This window comes from Notamacropus eugenii, chromosome 1, assembly GCF_028372415.1.
Source record: "Notamacropus eugenii isolate mMacEug1 chromosome 1, mMacEug1.pri_v2, whole genome shotgun sequence".
Classification (NCBI taxonomy): domain Eukaryota; kingdom Metazoa; phylum Chordata; class Mammalia; order Diprotodontia; family Macropodidae; genus Notamacropus; species Notamacropus eugenii.
Window position 1 is genome coordinate 652,124,931 of NC_092872.1, and position 23,506 is coordinate 652,148,436.

Here is a 23,506-nt window from a genome sequence, read left to right on the forward strand (position 1 = left end):
ATTTTTGTCTTCAAAGTTCTTGGCACTGACAAATGGTTCAGCATCGCAAATAATGACACTAAAGATACATTACCAGCTATCTTGCCGCTTCACCCTAAGGACCACTGATCCTTTCCATTGGTCCTGTTGCACACTGTCCTTTCTGTATTTTCTCCCCCTAGGTATTGTCTTGCTTTACCATTTGTATCTTCAGCACTTAGCATAGTGTCTTGCAAATTGTAAGGACTTAATAAAGGCTTTTTCATTATATTTTCCATTCATAATCTGGAAATTCATCTCCTATTAAGCTACTAAGCTTACTAAGAAAAAAATAAGAATTCACAGATTTTAATATATTGTTTTCAGTTATAAAATTTTTTCTTGGTTACTTGAAGATGGAGTTATTTTATTATGTGCTTTTTTTATTAGTACATATATGACATTAGACTTTCGCTATTGTACTGGGTTGATGGAAAGCATGGAGCAACTATTTGCTTTAAAATAGCCTTTACCATCATAGGGACTGCAATTTAGAAATACTTCACTTTTAATTCAGTTTACATAGTTTTATTTAATATATGGATCAGGTATATATTTAGCAAATATAGGGAAATTTGGCAGCAATTTATAGAGTCTCTGATTACTTTCGGTCCATAAATGTACTAGAAGCAAGAAATATGTTATGTAGGAAAATCATACAATCCAGAGGAGACTCAAAGCTCAAGAGTTCAATAAATCTCTTTTACATAATCACAGGAAGTATGCAGAAAAGACACTTAAAAAGCAAGTTTATAAGGTGTTTTTAAAAAGCTAATGTTATTACAAGAACAGAACTACTTATTGTCCTTTTTTCTTAGTTTCCCAATAGATTTAAACATTTGTCATGAAGAATATATTGATTTCTTCAGTGTCCCTCATTTTTTTTCATTTGATCATTATCTCCTTCACAAAGCATCACCAGGATTCCACCTTCCTAGGTTAAGTTTATCATTTTTATGATGATGACAATGAGGATGGAAATGTGGGAAAGAGACCCTAAGTTGGCTAACCCTGACTTAAATGAATGTTTCTTAATGTTTACTCCCAGACATTTTATATATTCTGTAGTTAATTCGAATGGAAGTTATCCTTTCCTGCCAGTTTTCTGTTATCACCATAAGGTACTCACTCAGACAGTGTAGCTTCAACCTGAGGACATTGTTCATCAGATCTACAAAGCAGGTTTACCCCAAGGGGGAAAGTTACTGGATAGGTGGGAAATCTGACATCTTTGGGAAAATAAGAAATCAGTAATATGTAAGTTTTATTTTGGATATTTCCTCAGAGTAAAACCCTAGGGAGGGTACATGAATGAAAGAGAAAAAAACTGCCCTTCGGAGTCAAACCTCCAGGCCTGGTTCTAATCCTTGTGAGTCCATTGCCTCAGGAGATACTGAGTTTTGGGTTACACAAACAATCCTAACAAAGTATTGCTTTAGTCATGTCAAGTCAATATGCATTTATTAGTGCTTACTATGTGCCAGGCCCTATATTAAATTCTGGGGATACAAAGAAGCGCCAGTAAGAATCCTTGCTCTCAAAGGAGCTCACAGTTCAATGGTAGAGATAACAGTGAAACAACCATATGCAAACAAGATATATACAGAAAATACTGGAGATAATCAGTAGATAGAAGGGCTTGTGTGTGTGTGTGTGTGTGTGTGTGTGTGTTCATGCTTAATTGCCAAAGAAGACCCTACCATCAGAGAAATGATGACATGACTTGCACTTGACTTCGTTTTGAGTGAGGGAGGGCTGTGCAGGTCACCAGCCTCACTTCTTCTCCAGAGCCATCTGAATCCAGTGACCAGATATTCATCAGGATGAGGCAATTGGGGTTAAGAGACTTGCCTAAGGTCACACAGATAGTGTCAAGTGTCTGAGGTGAGATCTGAATTCAGGTCCTCCTGACTCCTGCACTGGTGCTCTCTCCACTGTTCCACCTAGCTGTTCCAGATAGAAGGGACTAGCATTGAGAATGAGGAATGGCTTTTTGTAGAAAGCAGGATTTTAGTTGGTATTTGAAGAAAGCCAGGAGGTAGAGATGAGGAGAGAGAAAATTCCAAGCAAGGAGGATAGCCAGTGAAGATGGCCTGAGATGAAAGATGGTGTCTTTTGAGTCAATTCGGGATATATAAAAGGATTGTCTTGCTGCAATGAGGGTCTAGTTGAGATTATGTAACATAAATTTCTAGAGTATCTAGTCAACATGGTTTCATGATTTTCTCCAGCTTCATTTAACATGACAGAAGTGGTAGTGAATGTTAGAAGTAATCCTCAGTTGAGCTTTGCCAGGGAAAGATTGGTGATAGGATAATGCAGAAAGGGATTTGAAAGAAGAAGGAAAGTGCAGAGTTGAACTGGTTCACCAGGAGCTCAAAATGGCGAGGGGAGGAGATTATATCTAGGGTATGAATGATGGCTTGGGAGAGAAGTAAGGGTTTGAGAATGGTGAAATTGGAGGGTAGCTTTAGAGTAGGAAAATAGAGGGTGGGGAGGAGAATGAACTGAGGGGGATTCAAAATTACTAGAGTATGCATAAATATGAGTAATTATCCTTACAAATTTTCTTTTTGAACCATTCCCATGGACTAGATATCAGGAGAACTGGGTTCTAGTCCTGCTTCTTCTATAACCTCATTGTATGAGTTTAGGAAAGTTCTTTAACTCCCTGAATCTATTTACTTTTTAATAAAATAGGAATGTTAAAACTTATCCTGTTTAATAGCAATGTTTGAGAGGATAAATGGAAATAAGTATTGTGAAAATGTTTTGAAGGGTACAAAGATATGTGAAGTAATGCTAGGACTAGAGGCCATTATCATATCCGTTAATTGGGAATTTGCTTATAATTGTACCATTCATTCAACAAATGTTTTTAGAATATGTACTATGGGTGTTACTAGGAAGTGGGGGAGATACTGGGACAAATTCTTTTATTAAAGATCTTACAGGTTATTAAGGGAAATAATTTGTTATAGTTTATCTCTTTGATGTATGTGCCTAAAAATATCATTTTTGTTAGTTTTCTCAATATCCTCTAACTTGTTGAAAGCTATTATTCTTTGAATATTTAAGAGAGATGGTTGTCATTGTTTAGTCATTTTAAGTTGGGTCCGACTCTTCCTGATCCCTTTTTGGTGTATTCTTGGCAAAGATACTGGAACAGTCTGCCATTTCCTTCTCAGCTCGTATTACAAGTGAGAAAAGTGAGGTAAAATAGGGATAAGTGACATGCCCAGGGTCAGACAGCTAAGTGTCTGACACCAGACTGGAACTCAGGTCTTCCTGATTCTAGGCCCATTGTGCCACCTAGCTGCCCCTTAAATGAAATTAGGTAGAGCCTTACTGAGAACCCTAAGGTCTCTATACACTATGTACAATTCACAAGTAATTATTAAATTTAAGAATATTAGTTCTTAATGTCAGGTGATAGTGATTGTAATGAATTATAGTGACCTCCAAACAAATAACTAAACAAAGCTGACAAAAGAAATGTAAATATGGCTCCAATGGATTTATTAGAAATTTATGGACAGGAGTTCATTTTTAACATTATATTTTCTAGAGCAATATCATTAGGCAAATGAAAAAAACCACAATTTCTGTATTACAAACTGCTTACATTACTGAAATTGCCTTTTGACATATTTTGCAAATGATGAACTGTATTGGTTGGGGCTTGAGGTAAATCTGGTATGCTAAAGCATTGGGTGAAACTATTTTTATCTTTAAGGTAATAATAAATACTACTAAAAGAGGATGTTAGAGTTTAAAACTATAAAATGATGGATTCAAAGCAACCAGCTTTTAAAAAATAAAAATGACATGATTTTGTATGTTATGGATTCTTCTTTTTATGATGGGTGATTCTCTTGTTAATTTTTAGTTTTATCACACGGTAGCCATAAGATTGAAGGATTGACATGGTATTCTCTTTTAACAAAACATTTTCCTTTATGCAATTTCAATTTTATTTTATTTTCAGTTTTGAATTGTCTTCCACTTCTCCCACCCATTGAGAAGACAAGAATAAAACAATACCTGGTACAAGTTACAAAATAAATTCTTGCATTTGCCATGTTAAAAAAAAAAAAGAAAAAATATACTTCAATTTGTACTAAGTACATGAGTTCTCTATCTGGAGGTGAACAGTGGATATTTCATTATCATTTCTAATATTAAAATAGATAATAATCAGCTCATATTTATATAGTTTTATATTTCACTTTACAGTTTTATATAGTTTATAAAGTTACAAACTTTATAGTTTACAAAGTGCTTTCCCCACAGTTCTCAGAGGTGAGAGGAATAGTATAATATTCTTATCCTGTTTCTAAAGGCAAGAAAGATCTGGAGAAGTTAAAAGATTTTTGTCATTATCACTAAGCTAGGTGTTCTAAGTTCAGTAGTATTGTATTAATGTCTGATCTCAAAATATAAACAAAGGGGTTTATGGAAACAGCAATCAAATTCCTCTACCATCCTTGAAGCATAGGTTTTTCAGAAAATAACGTAGAGTGCTGTTGTTTTTTTAGTTGAAGGAGTACCACATTCTCTCTAAAAATAAGCTGGAGTCAGCTTGTATTTTTGGTTATTGCTACCAGAAAAGCAAACAGTTGTCAGTATAGTGAATCTAGATTCTTTCCATTTCAGGGACTAATGAGAGTATCAGAGACTGTGTTATTTGTTGTGGGAAACTTAACTGTTGATTTTTCAAAAACTCTGTTTCATTGGTGGATAGAAAGCCTCCTCTCTGGTAGGAAGCATAAAGTTCACTTCAGCTGTCCTAGAAATGCGTGCACTCTTTCGTTCCTTGCCAGGAGCTGGGAGGTATGCTTTGCTTGCTTCTTTGATGTCTGTTTCCGATAAATGATACTCAGAAATTGGTGACCTTTGGGAACGGTGTTGGCAGAGACTAGGTGAGGTCTCTGTACTTGTCATTGAGTTTCCTTTCTCTGTCTTTGACTGTACTGGTAAGTGTGCACTGTGGAATACTTCTGTTCTCCTAGGAACTATTGGCCTTCTTACTTGTTTTATATCTGTCTGCAGAAAAGCTCCATGGCGCTGGAAAGGGAAACAAGGTTGATGTTAAGCAGGGGCACATAAGCAGTTAGCAGATGCAACTGTGAACTGAGTTCATTTATTAGCTCAAGTGTTGGCAGTGCATCCATTTGTTTTTCTGCCTCTGCTGGCTATCAGCCTAGGCTCTAATACCAAAAGGCAAAGGAATAATGGTTGGCCTGTCAGAATTTTTATTGATGAAATGAGAGCATGAAAGAAAAACAGAGAAAAAAACAAGTCAGAGAAAATGCATCTTGTTTTCTATGGTTCATAACTGCTCTGTCTTTAGGATTGTATAACTTGCATATGTTTTCCCTATATACAGGGCAAGTTATATCAGATTTAATTTCTATCTGCATGGGTTGCTATGGATATGATTTTTCAACCACTGATTTTTATGAGCCAAAAAATTTATGATTGTATCCCAAATGACTATTAGTTTGACACAAAAAGTTATTACAATGAAATGCAAAATGAACATCTACAGTTGGGGAAAAGTGTGACAAATGAATATTCAACAAAAAGGAACTTCATGCTAATATATATAAAGTACATTGAAATATATAAAACCTTACCTTATAAGAATGATTTAAATGAACAATGAGTAATTTATAAAAATCATTAAAAATGTAATTTATAAAAATTATAAATTCATTGCTAGAGAATTATATATTATTAGTTAAAAACTTAGAAGTTTCAATTTTCAAACTAAAGATCATTTCTAAAAATATGACAGTTTTTAATATTAGATTTTAAGAGTATATTGCAACTCTAAGTAAAACATTCTACATTTATTTACTGAATCTAAATATTCCTAAATAATTATTTCTAAATTCTGTCTTACCTTTGGTGGCAAACTTTTTCTGAACTGACGTATAAAAGGAAAATGATGTGTAATTTTTTTTTCAATTACTGGTAATGTGTCTGAAATTGCTAATGGAACTAAGAAAAAAGCATTTTCATGAAATTAGATGGGCATTAACAATTGTACAATAAGATATTACACCTTAAAAACGTAACATACCTGCTTTCATTAAAAATATTAATAAAATTAAGCTGCATCTATATGTAAATCATGTTTTATTAACCTAATGCATACATTTTTGAGATGCAATAAATTCCTTATCACTCGCATATGGAAAAAACCAACTGGAATTTCAAAATAAGCAATGTAGGATTGCTAAATATTCTTAATAACTAATACTAATTCAACAATGACTTCAATGATTGATGTTGAAACACAGATATTTCCAGGCCATTTCTAAACCATGCCACCTACACTCTGTCCTCCTCCTCATTCCCTTTCCACTGGAATGCAGGCTCTGCGTCCTTCCCACTCCACCCCCACCTCCCCACCCTGGACTCTTAATTTCACCCAGTACCAGGGAACCTCATTATTTCTTGGACATTTTCAAACCATGCCACATATGCTACCCCCTTGTGGATGTGAAATCCTTGATGTCAGAGACTATCTTGCTTGCTTGTATTTGTATTCCTAGTGCCTTAGCACAGGATCACATACTAACTTCTCTCTTTGACACTGAATCTCATCACAACCTAGCCTCAACCTTACTTAGAACAGTGCTTCACACCATAGTAAGCACATGAAAACTATCTTTTCATTCATTCATTTATTCATTATGTAAATGTTAGAAAAAGCATGCACATTCACACCAGCATGGTACTAGGGAAAGAGCATTGACTTCATAATCAAAGGACTTGGTTTTAAATCCTGTTACTACTTGTGTAGCTTTGGGTAAGCCACAATTTTCATAGAGCATTAGTTTCCTTATCTAGAATATGGAAAAGTTGGATAAGATGGCTCCTGAGGTCACTCAGCTTTAGCTCTCTGATCCTAATCTCTTTCTTAGCTAAATTCCTAAAAAAATTGCTTCACTTTTATTTGAGCCTTCCACAGTCTGGCTTGAAGCATTAATCACTCAACTGAAACTGCCTTTTCCAAAATCAATAATGATCTCTTAATTACCAAATATCTCAACAGGACTTTCTCAATACTTATTCATCTTCACCCACTGTAGCATTTTACACTATTGACTACTTTCTGCTAGATACTCTCATGACAAAGATAATTTTTTAAAATTAAATTTAATAATTTATTTTCCTCCAGTTACCTGTAAAAACAATTTTAATATTCTTTCCCTCCCTAATTTAGAGTTCCAAATTCTTTCACTTTCCCCCATTCCTTCCCTCTCTCCCCCCTACTGATAAGGCAAGAAATTTGACATGAAGGTAAAACACACTTCTATGTAAGCAATGCTGCGAAAGAAAACTCAAAACAACAACAACAAAAAAACAAAGTCAAGAAAAAACATGCTTCAATCTGCATTCAGACTCCATCAATTCTTTCTCTGGAGATGGATAGCATTTTTCATCATAAGTCCTTCCAAATTGTCTGGGTTCATTGTATGGCTAAAAATAGCTACGTTATTCACAGGTGATTATCATATAATATTGCTGTTACTATATTCAATGTTCTGCTGCTTCTGTTCATTTCACTTTGTAGCAGTTCATGTAAGTTTTTCCAGGTTTTTCTGAAAGCATTCCACTCATCATTTCTTACAGCCATTAGTATGCCATCACAATCATCTACAACAACTTGTTCAGTCATTCCCCAATTGATGGACATCCCCTCAATTTCCAATGATTTGCCACCACAAAAAGAATCGATATAAATGTTTTTGTAGATATAGGTCCTTTTCCTTTCTATTTTTTATCTCTTTGGGATACAGATCTAGTAGTGGTATTGCTTGTATGGGGTATGCATGGTTTTATACCCCTTTGGGCTATAAACTGTTCTACAATTTGTTCCAAATTATTCTATAGAATGGCTGAATCAGTACACAACTTCACCAACAGTGCATTGATGTCTTAATTTTCCCACATCCCCTTCAACATTTGTCATTCTCCTTTTCTATCATATTAGCTAACCTAATAGGTGTGGGGTAGTAGTTCAGAATTGTTTTAATTTGCAATTCTCTAATTAATGGCGATTTAGAGCATTTTTTCATATGACTATAGATAGCTTTGAAAAGTACCTGTTCATATTCTTTGACCATTTATCTGTTGAGGAATGGCTCATCTATAAATTTGATTCAGTTTGCTATATATTTGAGAAAGGAGGTCTTTATCAGAGAAACCATCCTATTTCCCTATTTATCCTTCTCTCTCTCTCTCTCTCCCTCGCTTTCTCTCTTTCTCTCTCTCTCTTTATGTGTCTGAAAACTGTTTTGCTTCTGACTTTTATCTTCCCCAATCCATCTCCCTTCTATCCAACCCCCCTTCCCCTTCTCTATTCTCTCCTCCACCTACTTTCCTATATGGTAAGATAGGTTTCTACAATCAACTGAGTGTGAGTGTTATTCCCTCTTCGAGTCAGTTTCAATAAGAGTAAGGTTCACATGTTCCCCATAACTTCCCCATTTTCCAGTCCAATATAAAATCTCTTTTGTACCTCTTTTATGTCAGATAATTTACTTCATTCTACCTCTCCCTTTCCCCTTCTCCCAGGGCATTCCCTTTCCTCATTTAATTTTACTTTTAAAAGATAAGTCATCCCATCATTTTAAACTTACACCCATGCCTTCTATTGATGTATATGCCTTTTAACTGCCCTAATAATGAGAAAGCTTTTTAGGAGTTAAAAATATCACTTTCTCCTGGAGGAATGCAAACAGTTTAACCTTATTGAATCCATTATGATTTCTCTTTCCTATTTATCTTTTTATGCTTCTCTCAATCCTTGTATTTGAAAGTAAAATATTTGATTCAGCTCTGGTCTTTTCATCAGAAATGCTTAGAAGTCCTCTATTTCAATTGGCTATCAATTTTACTCCCTAAAGGACAATACTGAGTATTGCTAGGTAGGTGATTCTATGTTTTAATCCTAGATCCTTTACCTTCTGGAATATCACATTCCAAATTCTCTTGTCTTTCCCCTTCTCTTCTTTTCTTCTATTTCTTTGCATTGCTCCTTTAAGAAAACCTTTTTTAAAATCTCTCCTTGCTATTGTCTGGAATTCTACATTAAGTTCCCTTTGTCCTTTCCCTTTCCCTTTCCTTCTATCTTCAGGTATTTGTAAATTAGCTTAACATGAGTATAATTTTAACCTCTTTGAGGAAGACTGCAAAAATCTACATATCCAGCTCTAGTCTTTCTCCTTAAGTCCAATACCACATCATTAATTGCCTCCTAGATATTTTGAACTAAATGTCCCATAAAGATTTCAAACTTGGGGGGCAGAGCCAAGATGGCAGAGTAGAAGGTTGGACCTACTCTAGTTCTACCCCCATAGCTCATAAAATACCTGTAAAAAATTACTTTAAACAAATTCTAGAGCAGCAGAGTCACAAAACAACAGAGTGAAAGAGATTTCCAGCCCAAGAGAGCCTGGAAGGCCAACAGGAAAGGTCTATTGCACTGGGCTCAGAGCAGAGCACAGCACAGCCTTGGTTGCATGGCATGGCATGGACAGGACTGGAGCAGGTTTCAGGGCATGGGATTGCAGGAAGCAGCTGTGGTTCCCAGATTTCTCAACCCACAAATGCCAAAGACAGCTTTAAAGGTCAGTGAGAAAGCTCTTTCACCTGGGTGAGAAGGGAGCAGGGTCTGTCCCTAGCCCTGGTTGCAGGGTGGTGGCAGCCACTGCAGCAGCAGCGTCCACTTTTGGAGCCCTCAGCCTAAAGGCCCTGGGTAATTTAAGTGGCGGATTTGGCAGTCCTGGGTTGAGGAGGAGCACTGGTGTGGTGGAGCTGGTAGAGGCTCTGGAGTGGGAATCCTGCTCACAGACCAGAACATAGGCCAGGAGAGGAGTAAATTCCTCTTCTTTGATTGTGTCACCTTGGAAGCAATGAGAACTTACAGGTCCCTAGAATAAACCCTCCACTTGACAAAAGACTCAAAAGTCAACTAACTGGCTGGGAAAATGCCCCAAAAAGGGGAAAAAATAAGACTATAGAAGATTATTTTCTTGGTGAACAGGTAATCTCTTCCATCTTTTGAATGCAGAAGAACAAAATATACCATCAGAGGAAGACATAAAAGTCAAGGCTTCTACATCCAAAGCCTCCAAAATATGCAATGGTCTCAGGTTATGAAAGAGTTCAAAAAAGATTTTGGAAAATCAAGTAAGAGAGATGGAGGAAAAATTGGGAAGAGAAATGAGAGCAAGGCAAGAAAATAATGAAAAGCAAGTCAACAGCTTGCTAAAGGAGACTCCAAAAATGCTAAAGAAAATAACACCCTTAAAATTAGACTAACCCAAATGGCAAAAGAGGCCGAAAAAGCCAATGAAGAGAAGAATGCTTTGAAAAGCAGAATTAGTCAAATGGAAAAGGGAGTTCAAAAGCTCACTGAAGAAAATAATTCTTTAAAAATTTGAATGGAGAAGACAGAAGCTAATGACTTTATGAGAAACTAAGAAATTACAAAACAAAACCAAAAGAATGAAAAAGTAGAAGACACTGTGAAATATCTCATTGGAAAAATAACTGACCTGGAAAATAGATCTAGGAGAGACAATTTAAAGTTAGGGGACAACATGAAAATCATGATCAAAAAAGAGCCTACACATCATCTTTCAAGAAATTATCAAGGCAGTGGCAGCATGACAGAATGGCAGAGTGGCAGCCCAGGGTGGAAGACCAGTGGGAGCCAAGCGAGTGACAGCCACTGAGCTCCAGGTATCAGCAGCAGCCTCTCCTGAGTATTTCAGCCTGCAGACTAAATATCTGTAAGTCACCTACTTGAACTTCCAGGAGTCCAAATGGTGGAGTGATTGGTAAATATTCTCTCCCCTTCCCCTTACTGACCTCAAAAGAACCATAAAATATTTCCCCAGAAAAATCTTGGATCAGTGGGATCAACAGAAGAGGCAAACAGTCTTGTAGCCCCTGAGGCTACAAAAATTGAAAAAGAATATTCCTCTTACTGTGGTGGAGCCAAACTGGATGGTGAGGAGCCTCAGGGAGGTGGAAACTCACACTACATCCCAGGTGTGTCTAAGCGCTCCAGGGGAAACAGGAAGACAATAGAGCAGCTAAAATCACCAAGTGCTGAGCTTGCCTTTGCTGTAGCTCAGCTGAGGAGATATCCTTTGACCAGACCATTCCTCCCCCACACTTAACAAGCTAGCCCCAGGGCTAATCTGGGGAAACACAAAACAAAAAGAAAAAAAGGCACCTTCCCTTTGCTATCTCACACCAGCAGCTCAACACTAGCTTCTCCAACTTCTAACTGAAAGAACCAGAGGCCACAACACACAAAGCCTAACCATCATGAGCAAGAAGCAAAGGAGGAAGGAAAAGACTATAGAATCTTTCCATGGGTACAAGGACCAAAACACAAAAACCAAAGAGGTCAGTGTTGAGACTGTACTCCCATATGAAACTTCAGAAGGGACTATGAAGTGCTCACATGCACAAACAGCTCTCCTGGAACAGCTGAAGAAGGAAATAGAAGAAAAACTGGTCAATGATTTTAAAAGTATGACAAAAGAATTCTATGAAGATAACAGCTTGTTAAAAAGGACAATTGAACAAATGGAAAAGGAAGTACAAAAAATAACTGGAGAAAATAATTTCTTAAAAGGAATAATTAGACAGATGGAAAAGGAGATGCAAAAGTTAATTGAAGAAAACAATCTGATAAAAATTAAATTGGGCAAGTAGAAACTAATGATTCTATGAGACGTCAAGAGTCAGTCAAACCAAATCTAAAGAATGAAAAGATAGAAAAAAATGTAAAATATCTCATTGGAAAAACAACTGACCTGGAAAACAGATCCAGGAGAGAAAATTTAAGAATTATTGGCCTACCAGAAAGCCATGATGAAAAAAGAAGTCTGGACAATACCTTCCAAGAAATTATCAAGGAAAACTGCCCAGAAGTGCTAGATCCAGGGGGCAAAATAGTCATTGAAAGAATCTACTGTTCACCTCCTGAAAGGGATCCCAAACTAAAAACACCAAGAAATATAACTGCCAAATTCCAGAATTATCAAGTGAAGGAGAAAATGCCACAAGCAGCCGGAAAGAAACCATTCAAACATCAAGAAGCTACAGTCAGGATCACATAGGACCTTGCAGCTTCTACATTAAAATATCAAAGACATTGAAATATGATATTCAGTAAGGCAAAGGAGCTGGGACTACAACCAAGGATCAATTACCCAGCAAAGTTCAGCATAACATTTCAGGCAAGGAGATGGACAGTCGACAAAATAAGTGATTTCCAGAACTTCCTGACAAAAAGGCCAGAACTCAGTAGAAAATTCTTCAAATGCAGTCTTAAGAGAGGCATAAAAAGGCAAACAGGGGAAAAGAAAAACTTGTCACTCAATTTGGGCAAATTGTTTACCTCCCTATAAGGAAAGATGATATTTGTTAATCTTGAGAATTGTACATCTATTATGAAGTATAAAAGGGATATACATAGATGGAGGGAACAGGTATAAAGTAAATGCTGTGATGATAAAAATGTGATTCAAGCATGCAATTTACAAGTGAATTCTATTAAACATTTAAAAGAATAGTTAATTCAATATTATATAGGCTATTTTGGAAAATTGGGGAAGAAGAAGTACTCCCAAATTCTTTTTAGGATGCAAATACGGTTTTGATACCTAAACCAGGAAGAGACAAAACAGAGAAAGAAAATTATAGACCAATTTCTCTAATGAATAGAGATGCAAAAATTTTAAATAAGATTTTAGCAAAACAACTACAGCAATTTATCATGAGAATAATACATTATGATCAGGTAGGATTCATACCAGGAATGCAGGGCTGGTTCAATATTAGGAAAACTATTAGCATTATCAATCATATCAACAACAAAACAGAAACCACATGATTATCTCAATAGATGCAGAAAAAGCTTTTGACAAAATACAATACCCATTCCTCTTAAAAAACACTGGAGAGCACAGGAATAAAGGGAACTTTCCATAAAATAATAAGCAATATCTACTTAAAACCTTTAGCAAGCATTATATGCAATGGAGATAAACTAGATGCATTTCCAATAAGATCAGAGGTGAAACAAGAATGTCCATTATACCACTGTTATTCAGTATGGTACTAGAAATGTTAGCTATAGTAATTAGAGAAGATAAAGGTATTGAAGGAATTAGAATACACAAAGAAGAAACTAAGTTATCACTCTTTGCAGATGATATGATGATATACTTAGAGAATCCCAGAGATTCAAGTAAAAAACTACTTGAAATAATAAACAATTTTGTCAAAGTTGAAGGTTACAAAATAAACCTGCTCAAATTTTCTTCATTTCTATATATTAGCAACAAAGTCCAACAGCAAGAGATAGAAAGAGAAATACCATTTAAAGCTAGGGTAGACACTATAAAATATTTGGGAGTTTACCTGCCAAAACAAACCCAGGGCCTATGTGAACACAATTACAAGACACTTTTCACACAAATAAAGTCAAATGTAAGTAAGTGGAAAAACATCAGTTGGATGTGGAAAAACATCAGAAAAACATCTGATGAAAGCATCAGAGTAGGTTGAGCCAATATAATAAAAATGACAATTCTAACTAAATTAATTTAATTATTTAGTGCCATACCAATCAAACTATCAGATAACTACTTTCTAGATGTGGAAAAAATAATATCAAAATTCATCTGGAAGAACAAGAGGTCCAGAATGTCAAGGGGACTAATGAAAAGAAATGCTAGGGAAGGTGGCCTAGCCATACCAGATCTCAAATTGTATTATAAAGCAGCAATTATCAAAACCACTTGATATTGGCTAAGAAACAAGTGGAATATGCTAGGTACTCAAGGCACAGTAGACAATGAAGGCACAGTAGACAATGAATATAGCAATCTACTTTTTGATAAACCCAAGGACTCCAGCTATGGGATAAGAACTCACTGTTCTACAAAAATTGCTGGGAAAACTAGATAAAAGTGTGGCAGAAATTAGGCATAGACTACTGGTGGAAACTAGGCATAGAATGCCTGACACTGTACACAAGAATAAAGTCCAAATGGGTACACAATCTACGTATAAAGATTGATACTATGGACAAATTGATGGAACAAGGAATAGTGTATTTATCGGATTTATGGAGAAGGGAAGAATTTTTAACTAAAGAAGATATAGAAAGCATTATGAAGTACAAAATGGATAATTTTGATTACATTAAACTGAAAAGTTTTTGCACAACCAAATCTAATACAACCAAGATTCGGAGGGTTGCAGAAAACTGGGAAAGAGTATTTGATGCTAGTGCTTGTGATAAAGGCCTCATTTCTAGAATATATAGAGAACTGAGTCAAATGTACAAAAACACAAGTCATTCCCCAATTGATAAATGGTCAAAGGATATGAACAGGCAGTTTTCAGAGGAAGAAATTAAAGATATCTATAGTCATATGAAAAAATGCTCTAAATCACTATTGATTAGAGAGATGCAAATCAAAACAACTCTGAGGTACCATATCGCCTATCAGATTGGCTCACATGACAGAACAGAAAGATTATAAATGTTGGAGAGCATGTGGGAGAGTTGGAATGCTAATTCATTGTTGGTGGAGCTGTGAGCTGATCCAACCATTCTGGAGAGAAATTTGGAACTATGCCCAAAGGGCTACAAAAATATGCATACCTTCTGACCCAGCAATATTGCTTCTAGGACTATATCCTAAAGAGATCATAAAAATGAGAAAAGGTCCCACATGTACAAAAATATTTACAGCAGCACTCTTTGTAGTGGCCAAAAACTGGAAATCAAGGGGATGCCCATCAATTGGGGAATGGCTGAATAAATTATGGTATATGAATGTAATGGAATACTATTGTGCTATAAGGAATGATGAACAGGAAGACTTCAGAGAGGCCTGGAAAGAGTTATATTATCTGATGCTGAGTGAAAGGAGAAGAACTAGGAGTACTTGTGCACAGCAACAACCACAGTGTGCAAGAGTTTTTTCTTGTAGACTTGGAACTTCATTGCAATCCAAGGACTTAAGAAAATTCCCAATGGTCTTTTAAGGCAAAAAGGCCTTCCAAATCCAGAGAAAGAACTATGGAATTCGATTGTAGAATGTAGCAGATCATTTTTGTGTGTGTGTATTATGTTTTGGTTTGTTATATAATTTCTCCCATTCATTTTAATTCTTCTATACAGCACAACTATGGTGAAAATATATTTAATAGGAATGTAAGTGTAGGACCTATATAAAATTATATGCTGTCTTGGGGAGGGAGGGGGAAGGTGAGGGGAGGGAAGGAAAAAAAATCTAAGTTATATGGTAGTGATTGTAGAACACTGATAATAAAGAAAAGTAATAAAAAATTTTCAAAAAAAGAAATTATCAAGGAAAACTGCCCTGATATTAAACAACCAGAGGGTAAAATAAATATTGAAAGATTCCACCATCATCTCCTGAAAGAGATCTGAAAAGAAAAACTTCTAGGAATATTATAGCTAAATTTCAGAGTTCACAGGTCAACGAGAAAATATTGCAAGCAGGTAGAAAGAAACAATTCAAGTATTGTGGAAATACAATCAGCATAACACAAGATCTAGCAGCTTCTACATTAAGGAATCAAAGGGTTTGGAGTATGATATTCCAGAAGTCAAAGGAACTAGGATCTAAACTAAGAATCACCTATCCAGCAAAACTGAGTATAATACTTCAGGGGGAAAAAATGGTCATTCAATGAAACAGAGGACTTTCGAGCATTTTTGATGAAAAGATCAGAGCTGAATAGAAAATCTGACTTTCAAACACAAGAATCAAGAGAAACATGGAAAGGTAAACAGGAAATAGAAATTATAAGGGAATTACTAAAGTTGAATTGTTTATGTTCCTGCATGGAAAGATAATCTTTGTAACTCTTGAGACTTTTCTCAGTATTTGGGTAGTTGGAGGGATTATATACATATATTCAGAGGGCGTAGTGAGTTGAGTAGGAAGGGATGATATCTAAAAAAGTAAAATTAAGGGGTGAGAGAAGAATATATTGAGAGGAGAAATGGAATGGGGCAAATAATCTCTCATAAAAGAGGCAAGCAAAAGCTTTTACAATGGAGGGGAAAAGGGGGGAGATGAAAGGGGAAAAGTGAAGCTTACTCTCATCACATTTGACTTAAGGAAGGAATAATATGCACATTCAATTTGGTATGAAAATCTACCTTACACTTCAGGAAAGTAGGGGAGAAGGGGATAAGTGAGGTATAGGGGCAATGATAGAAGGGAGGGCAAATAGAGGAGGGAGTAATTAGAAGTAAACACTTTTGGGGATGGACAAGTTCAAAAGAGAGAATAGAATAAATAGGGGCCAGGATAGGATGGAGGGAAATATAGTTAGTCTTTCACAATATGACTATTATGGAAGTCTTTTGAATAACTACACATGTATGGTCTATATTGAATTGCTTGCCTTCTCAGTGGGGATGGGTGGGGAGGAAGGAAGGGAGAGAAGTTGGAGCTCAAAGATTTAGGAACAAATGTTGAGAATTGTTTTTGCATGCAACTGGGAAATAAGAAATACAGGTAATGGGGTATAGAAATCTATCTTGCTATACAAAAAAAGAGAGAAGATGGGGATAAGGGAAGAGAGGGGTACAGTAGAAGGGAGGGAAGATTGGGGAAAGGGGTAATCAGAATGTATGGTGTCTTGGAGTGGGGAGTAAGTTTTAAAAAAGAGTTCAAATTCAACATGTCAAAAACTGATTTCACAATCTTTTCTCCAAAACCTATTCCTCTTCTGAAACTCCATATTTCTATCCATCTAGTCAACCAGGACTGTAACTTTAGTGTCATGCTCAAATTCTGTCTCATCCAATTAGTTTATCTCCACAATATCTCTTGCATCCATATCCTTTTCTTGACTCACAAAGGTACCACCCTCATTTAGACCCTTATGACATCCCTCTTGGACTACTGAAATGGTCTCCTAATGATGTCTTCCTTGTTTCAAGTCTCTTCCCCTTCCCAATCTATCTTCAAATAGATTCCAAATTGATTTTCCTAAAGTGCAAATCTGACTGTGTCACTTTCCTACTCAATAAATTTGAGTGGTTCCCATTAACTCTAGGATAAAATACAGGCTCCTCTCTTTGATATTTAAATCTCTAAAGTCCCTTCAGCCTTATTGTGCATACTCTACATGGTATAAACTACAGCCAAGATAGTGACTAGCTAGTGAGCAACAAGATAGCAGACTAGACATTTTGTTCAATCTCCATAACTTTTCAAACAGAAATTATATTCCAGAGATAAAGCAATTTCAGCTGTTTCCATGGCCTAGGACACCAAAAATCCAAAAGAAAGTTAAAAAAACCCCTAAAACTCAAGAATTGACAGTTATTGACCCTGCTCTCATCCAGCACTCCCCTATACCTCCTTCTCCTGCACTACCAGCATGAGGCTTCACTAGCAGATCCAAAGATACAACATAGGCTTACATCAAAACTCATCCCAAAAGCTTTGTCTTCCTACCTCTTTCCAGTGCCCTCGAGACCTTGGCTCCAGGTTGTGGAAGTTTTCTTGGACTTTGATAGCCAGCTTGACCATAGTCCTTCAGGAGCAAAAGTCTGCTGGAGGCTGTACCCTAGAAGCACCAGGGCTGCAAAGCTCTTAACTGTTCGTAGCTCTGGACTCCTGATGACAGGGAAAGTAAGCTCTGAACTGCCAGTGCCATCAAGTTCTGAATTCCTGGTGCAAGGCCAAAGAACTAAGGAAAAGAGGGAGTGGGAGAGATCACTAGGACAGGACGCTGCATGTAGGGAACTATGCAGCACTCACTAGGCCTGAGGTAATAACACAGCATCTAGCTGAAGCCAGTTCTAGTCACTCAAAAATCAGTTAGGGCAGAGACCTGGGAGCGTGAACTGTGAATTGCCTAATGTGGGAAAAGGATGAGATGCTTTGAGAACCACATCCCAAGGAAATCTCAATTGGAGAGGAGGGAGTCAAAAGTGGAGGAGGGGAGACTGAATATACCAAAGATTTCAGGAAGAAGAAATCTTAAAGACCTTGAATATACACAAATAAACCAACAGGAAAAACAAGCAACAAAAGGAAATATGACCTCCAGATGTAGCAAATGAGTTCAGAAATCTACAAGTAAATAATGCAAAATGAAGGAAAACAATATAACATCTGATGAGACTTTATGGAAGTTCAGAAGAACATAGAACCATAACATACTGTTACTGATTTTTTTTTAAAGCAATTATTGTTAAGTGACTTGCATAACTTCTAAATATCTGAGGCCAGATTTGAACTCAGGTCCTCCTGACTCCAAGGCCCTTATCCACTGCACCACCTACCTACCCTTTTCCTGAGCTGCTTAAAAATTAAATAAGTATTATAAGAACAGAATCACACATCAAAATATAATAAGCTGAACAGGAAAACTTCAATCTGCAATGATAAGCAAGCCTTATCAAAGAAACAAAAGAGAGAACAATAAATTGGAAATGTAAATACACAGAAGTGAAAGACAAACTAAAGAAGAAAAGCAAAATAAGAACATTAAAAGAAAATATACTCACTCTGCATGTAAAACATATCGATCTTGAAGACAGGATGCAGAGATACAACCTAAGGATCATAGGTGTTCCAGAAGAGCACAACAGGACAAAAACTTTAAAAGTATAATAAAGGAAAAAATAGAAGAGAACTTCCCAGAACTTCTGAACCATAGAACATGAAATTCCAATGGAAAGAATTCACAAATTGCCTCCAGGAAAAAAAAAAAACCCAAGGCTGCAAAAACTCCAAGACACACAGTGGTTAAATTTAACATTTCACTTTATAAACAACAAGTTCTGCAAGTCATCAGGAGAAAAACCTTCAAATACAAAGGAAAGGACATTTGAATACAGCAAAACTATTCTGCAGCCACTAGAAAAAGGAGGAAGGAATGCAATAATGTGTTCCAAAGGGTGCTAGAGCTCAAAAAGAAGCCCAGGGTGACCTATCCTGAAAATCTGAGCCTAAAGATCAAGTAAAAAAGATATAATAAAGAGTTTGAAACATTTTTAGAAAGAAAACCAGAATGAAAAAGATTATTTGCAATTTAATCATCCCAAACAGCAGACATGCAGGAGGAGTGATTAAATGCAGACCACAGTAACAAAGTTCAGGAAGAGACTTTTTTCTAAACGAACCCAATGAAACAGGGATGAAGGTGGATATCTGGGAGAGGAAACAATGAAAAAGTGGATGCGGGCATTATGAATTGGACTGTTGACACCCTGCCTACAGGTGAATGCTTCTTTTGCGGGACTACGTTACAATATGAGAAGGGTACATGAAAGAGCGGATGGGAAACAAGAGGATAAAGAGGAGTGAGTTATGTGTTGGGTAAAATCAAGGGCAAACAATGAGGAGAAGGTGGCTTCTGTGGTTCCAGAAAGAAGAACCTACAGGGGAGTGGGAAAAGAGGAAGGGGTAAGTTGAAAAGGAGAGGAAAGAAAGGAAGCCTTACTTTGGAGGTAGAAGGGAGCCTACTGATGACCCACTGATGAATGCTCCTATGCATGAAAGGAGATGAGGCCTTTATAATGGAAGAGGTATGGAGGGTTTTGGTGCCTGAAGAGTCTTCTTTCCCTGGTAGGGGGGTAGTTGGAATCCCTGGAAGCAATTGGAACCTGGAGGAGTGGGAGAACGTAGACTCCAGGTAGAGATTTTCAGGCAAATGTGGGGAAGAAAACATCAACAAGAGAGGGTATAGATCAATTAGGGGGTGGGAGAGGGGAGGGAAGTGTGTCCTGTCATGGAGCAGTGTCCTCTTTGACCCTTGTAATAAATGGTGTTTTTCTGACAATGGGGCATAGTGGAAAAGGGGAATCCATGAGGTAAGCAGAAAATGCCTAAAGAGTATAGCCTGGAATGGACATCTTGGAAGCTTTGAGTGTATGAAGAATACAGAGAAAATCTCATGCATAGATTAATTAATCAACTTCACAAATACAATATATTGTAGGATTGACTACACATTAGTTCACCTGAAAAAGATCTTGGGGTTTTAGTGGACTGCTAGTTCAATATGAGTCAACAGTATGATATAACAGCTAAGAAAGTAAATGCAATCTTAGGCTATAATGACAGGTATAACATCCTAGAATATAGAAGAGATACTACCACTGTATTCTACCTCCATCAGACCACATCTGGAGTATCATATTTAGTTCTGAGTGTAACTCATTAATGCCCAGGGGAAAACAACCAGTATAATGAATAATCCTGAGTTTACATTATAACATATATATAATATAATATAATATAATATAATATAACATAACATGTTATTATATGCTATAATAGGAGTAAGTTGGGTACATTTAGATTGGAAAAGAGAATACTGGATAGGGTGAGCATGTCTTCAAGTGCTAAAGAGATATTTCTGTTGAAGGAACCACCATCCTTATAATCACTCAGTATTCATAATCTCCAAGCCCCCTCCCTAATCCCCTACATCCAAATTGTTGCCAGATCTTGTCAGTTCTACTGACACAGCATCTCTTCATTTTTTTCTTTCTCTGTACTCATAGGACCACCATTCTAGTTTAAGTCTTCATTTGTCTACCAACGGTTTCAAACTTAAACAGAAATGGATCCCTATTGATCATATGCTGACTTAGAAAACCACAAATTGGAGCTGTCTTTACTTGTGAATAAGTGCAAAATTACCTAGGTCACTATGTCTAACTAGCCCCAAATCACACCTTACTTCAAAGCTTAGCCACTTATCCATGTGTGTCATTTTGACATCTGCCTTGCCACTGTACTTGTCTCCATGCTCCCCCTCCTCCAAAATATTTTGCATCCTGTTATTTTATTGAGAGTGTCTTGATAGGTCTACTCTCATTTTATATAACTTATAGCTAATTTGAATGGAATTTGTAATTTCCTGTTTTTCTTGGTATAAAAAATGTGGATGATTTTTGTAGATTTTGTATCCTGCTATTTTATTGTTTTTTATCAATTTCTTAGCTGATCATCTGGAGTTTTCTAAATAAATCATTATGTTGTCTCCAAATTTGGTCTCCTCTTTGATGATATTATACCTATAACTTTCCTTTCCTGTCTTATTGTTATAGCTAGCATTTATAGTATTCAATTAAATAATAGTTATTGGAGGAGAGGTGCCATCTTCACTTTACTTCTGTGCTAACTAGAAAATCTTCCAGTATTTCTCTATTGTAAATAATCCTAGCTTTCAGTTTTAAATATGTCCTTTTACCATCACATTAAAAACAGCTCTTCTATGTCCTTAAGAGCTTTTTGTATAAACAAGTGCTATATTTTAATTGTTCTTTATTTTATCTTGTCTCTAGCTATAGTGTTATTCATATGAAGACAGGAAATATGTTTACATGTTTACATCCCTTACAGCATCTACATATAATTAAATGGAATACAGGTATGGGTACATAGCAGGCACTGAAATTAATCCTTTCTGATTTGATGTCAAGTCAGTCTTAATTTTGCTGAACACTATGAATTGGTTCTAGGCTCTTTCACAGTTACATGCCATTTAATGGTAGAATCTGAGATGTCCCTAAGAGTCTTACACAGAAACAAGGCACTGGCTCTGTTGTAGAATAATCTAGACCCCCACCCCCACCTCCCAGGGTGGATTAAAACCATCTAAATCCACTTTTGATTCTTAGCACTGGCGATTACCCACTGTGAGCCTAGTCATTTAGAGATACTATCAATAGAATTAGAACCTTTGGGTTACAAATGAGCTAGATTGGTGTGGCTACACTGACTCTGGATGATGCAATTGTAACTACCCTGTCAGTTGAGATCAATATGTTTTGTACCACTGTTTCCTTTCTTCCCCTGTTACAAGGTAGAGAAGTGGAGGCAGGGAACCTACTGGGAAGTGATAGCAAGTGATATTAAAAAAAAAAACCCCAAACAAACAAACCAAAATCCATGATTAAGCACTTAAAAAAAAAAACCCCAACCGTAGTAACTTTAGTCTAGTGTTTGTTGCTTAGCATCAAATAACAATGTGACAAAAGTTAATATTAAATTTTAAAAAATGATTCAAGAGTGTAAGGTAACCCAAAATTGTTCAAGCAGTATTAAAAAATACTGGAGCCTGTCTTTAATGTGTTTATTGGACCCTTTTAGTATGAGCAGAAGAGGATAGGAAGCAAAATTTTAGTTACTGTGGAGGAAAGGGAATCTTTTGTCTTAAAAAACAAAACAAAACTAGTCTTAATCTAGACCAGAGTTTCTTAAATTATTTCCACCCTTGACCCCTTCAGTTCTTCTTAAACTGTGAGTTGTGACTATCAATCAATTAACAAATATTTTAGAAGCACTTTCTCTGATAGAGGCACCATGCTAAATGCTGGAGATACAAAGAAGGGCAAAAAACAGTCCCAAGAATTTCCATTCTAATGGGGGAGCTAACATGTATGTAAATAAGTAAATACAAGCTACATATAGAATAGATGGAAATAACCTATATTCCTTCTCAAATTAGATAAATTTCCTGACTACATAAATTCAACTACTATTCTTTCTTTATGTGCCTACATCTTAAATGTTAAAATGAAACATAAAAAATATTTATTAATTTTACTATTTAAGAATTTAGGCTGGACCATATTTGTTTAAGTCTTGTTAACCAAAAGCTAAAGTAATATTGGTAGATGATCTAAAAACTCAGGTGCTTAGCACCCTTGGCTCTCTTCTATAATTGCAACTGTCACTTTGTAATTGAAGAGGGATAAAATGATTGAGGGACACTTTGTATAAGTAGAGAAATCTTACCAAAGCTTTAACAAGATTTTCCAAACCAAATAAGAGTATACCTTGATAAATGGTGGTTTTTAAGCAAAAAGTGCAAAGTGGTGAAAGGGGAAAAAAGGTTAGATGATATCATTTTGGGATGATGACATAAAACAAGCCAAAGGCTTGTAGGTTATGAAAGCCTCACATCAGTTTTGCTACTCACTACTTAAGTAGTCTTGGGCTAATCACTTAAGTTTCTGAGTTTCAGTTTCTTCATCTACAAAATGACATCTAAAATTCCTTCCCATTCTAAATCTATCAGCCTATTATATCATTCTTTCTTTGAGAAAAGAATCAGAAAGCACTGAACATGATATTATACAACATCAAAAAATGAATATGACTACATTTTAACTGATAGGAAATGATTGACCATCAACATGGAAATCATTTTAGAGTAAGTTAACAATGTGTAGTTATATCAGTGACTGGTTAGAATAAAAGCCTATGTTAATATCCAATTAGAAGAAAGAATAAAGCTAAGAAAAGGACATCAAAGGCCATTATGACAGCTCCAATCAGACATATTTAGATAATCTATTGGCTCTAAAATATAGGAAATGGATAAAAGTAATGACATTATTTCTGATTACTGCCATTCCTTA

At 36.1% G+C, this 23,506-nt stretch overlaps 1 protein-coding gene across 2 annotated transcripts in view; it reads right to left on the minus strand.

The window, feature by feature from the left end:
- Positions 1-3,520: 3,520 nt before the first annotated feature.
- The window catches only part of CIMIP6 (ciliary microtubule inner protein 6), a 59,151-nt gene continuing 39,165 nt past the window's right edge, over positions 3,521-23,506 (minus strand). For both annotated transcript variants that reach the window (XM_072635568.1, XM_072635567.1), the window contains exons 4-5: positions 5,927-6,024; positions 3,521-5,085 (exon numbers count right to left, since the gene is read on the minus strand). In XM_072635568.1, the coding sequence (XP_072491669.1) occupies positions 4,735-5,085; positions 5,927-6,024 (449 nt within the window). In that variant the 3' untranslated portion in view covers positions 3,521-4,734. The remainder of the gene's footprint in view (positions 5,086-5,926; positions 6,025-23,506) is intronic.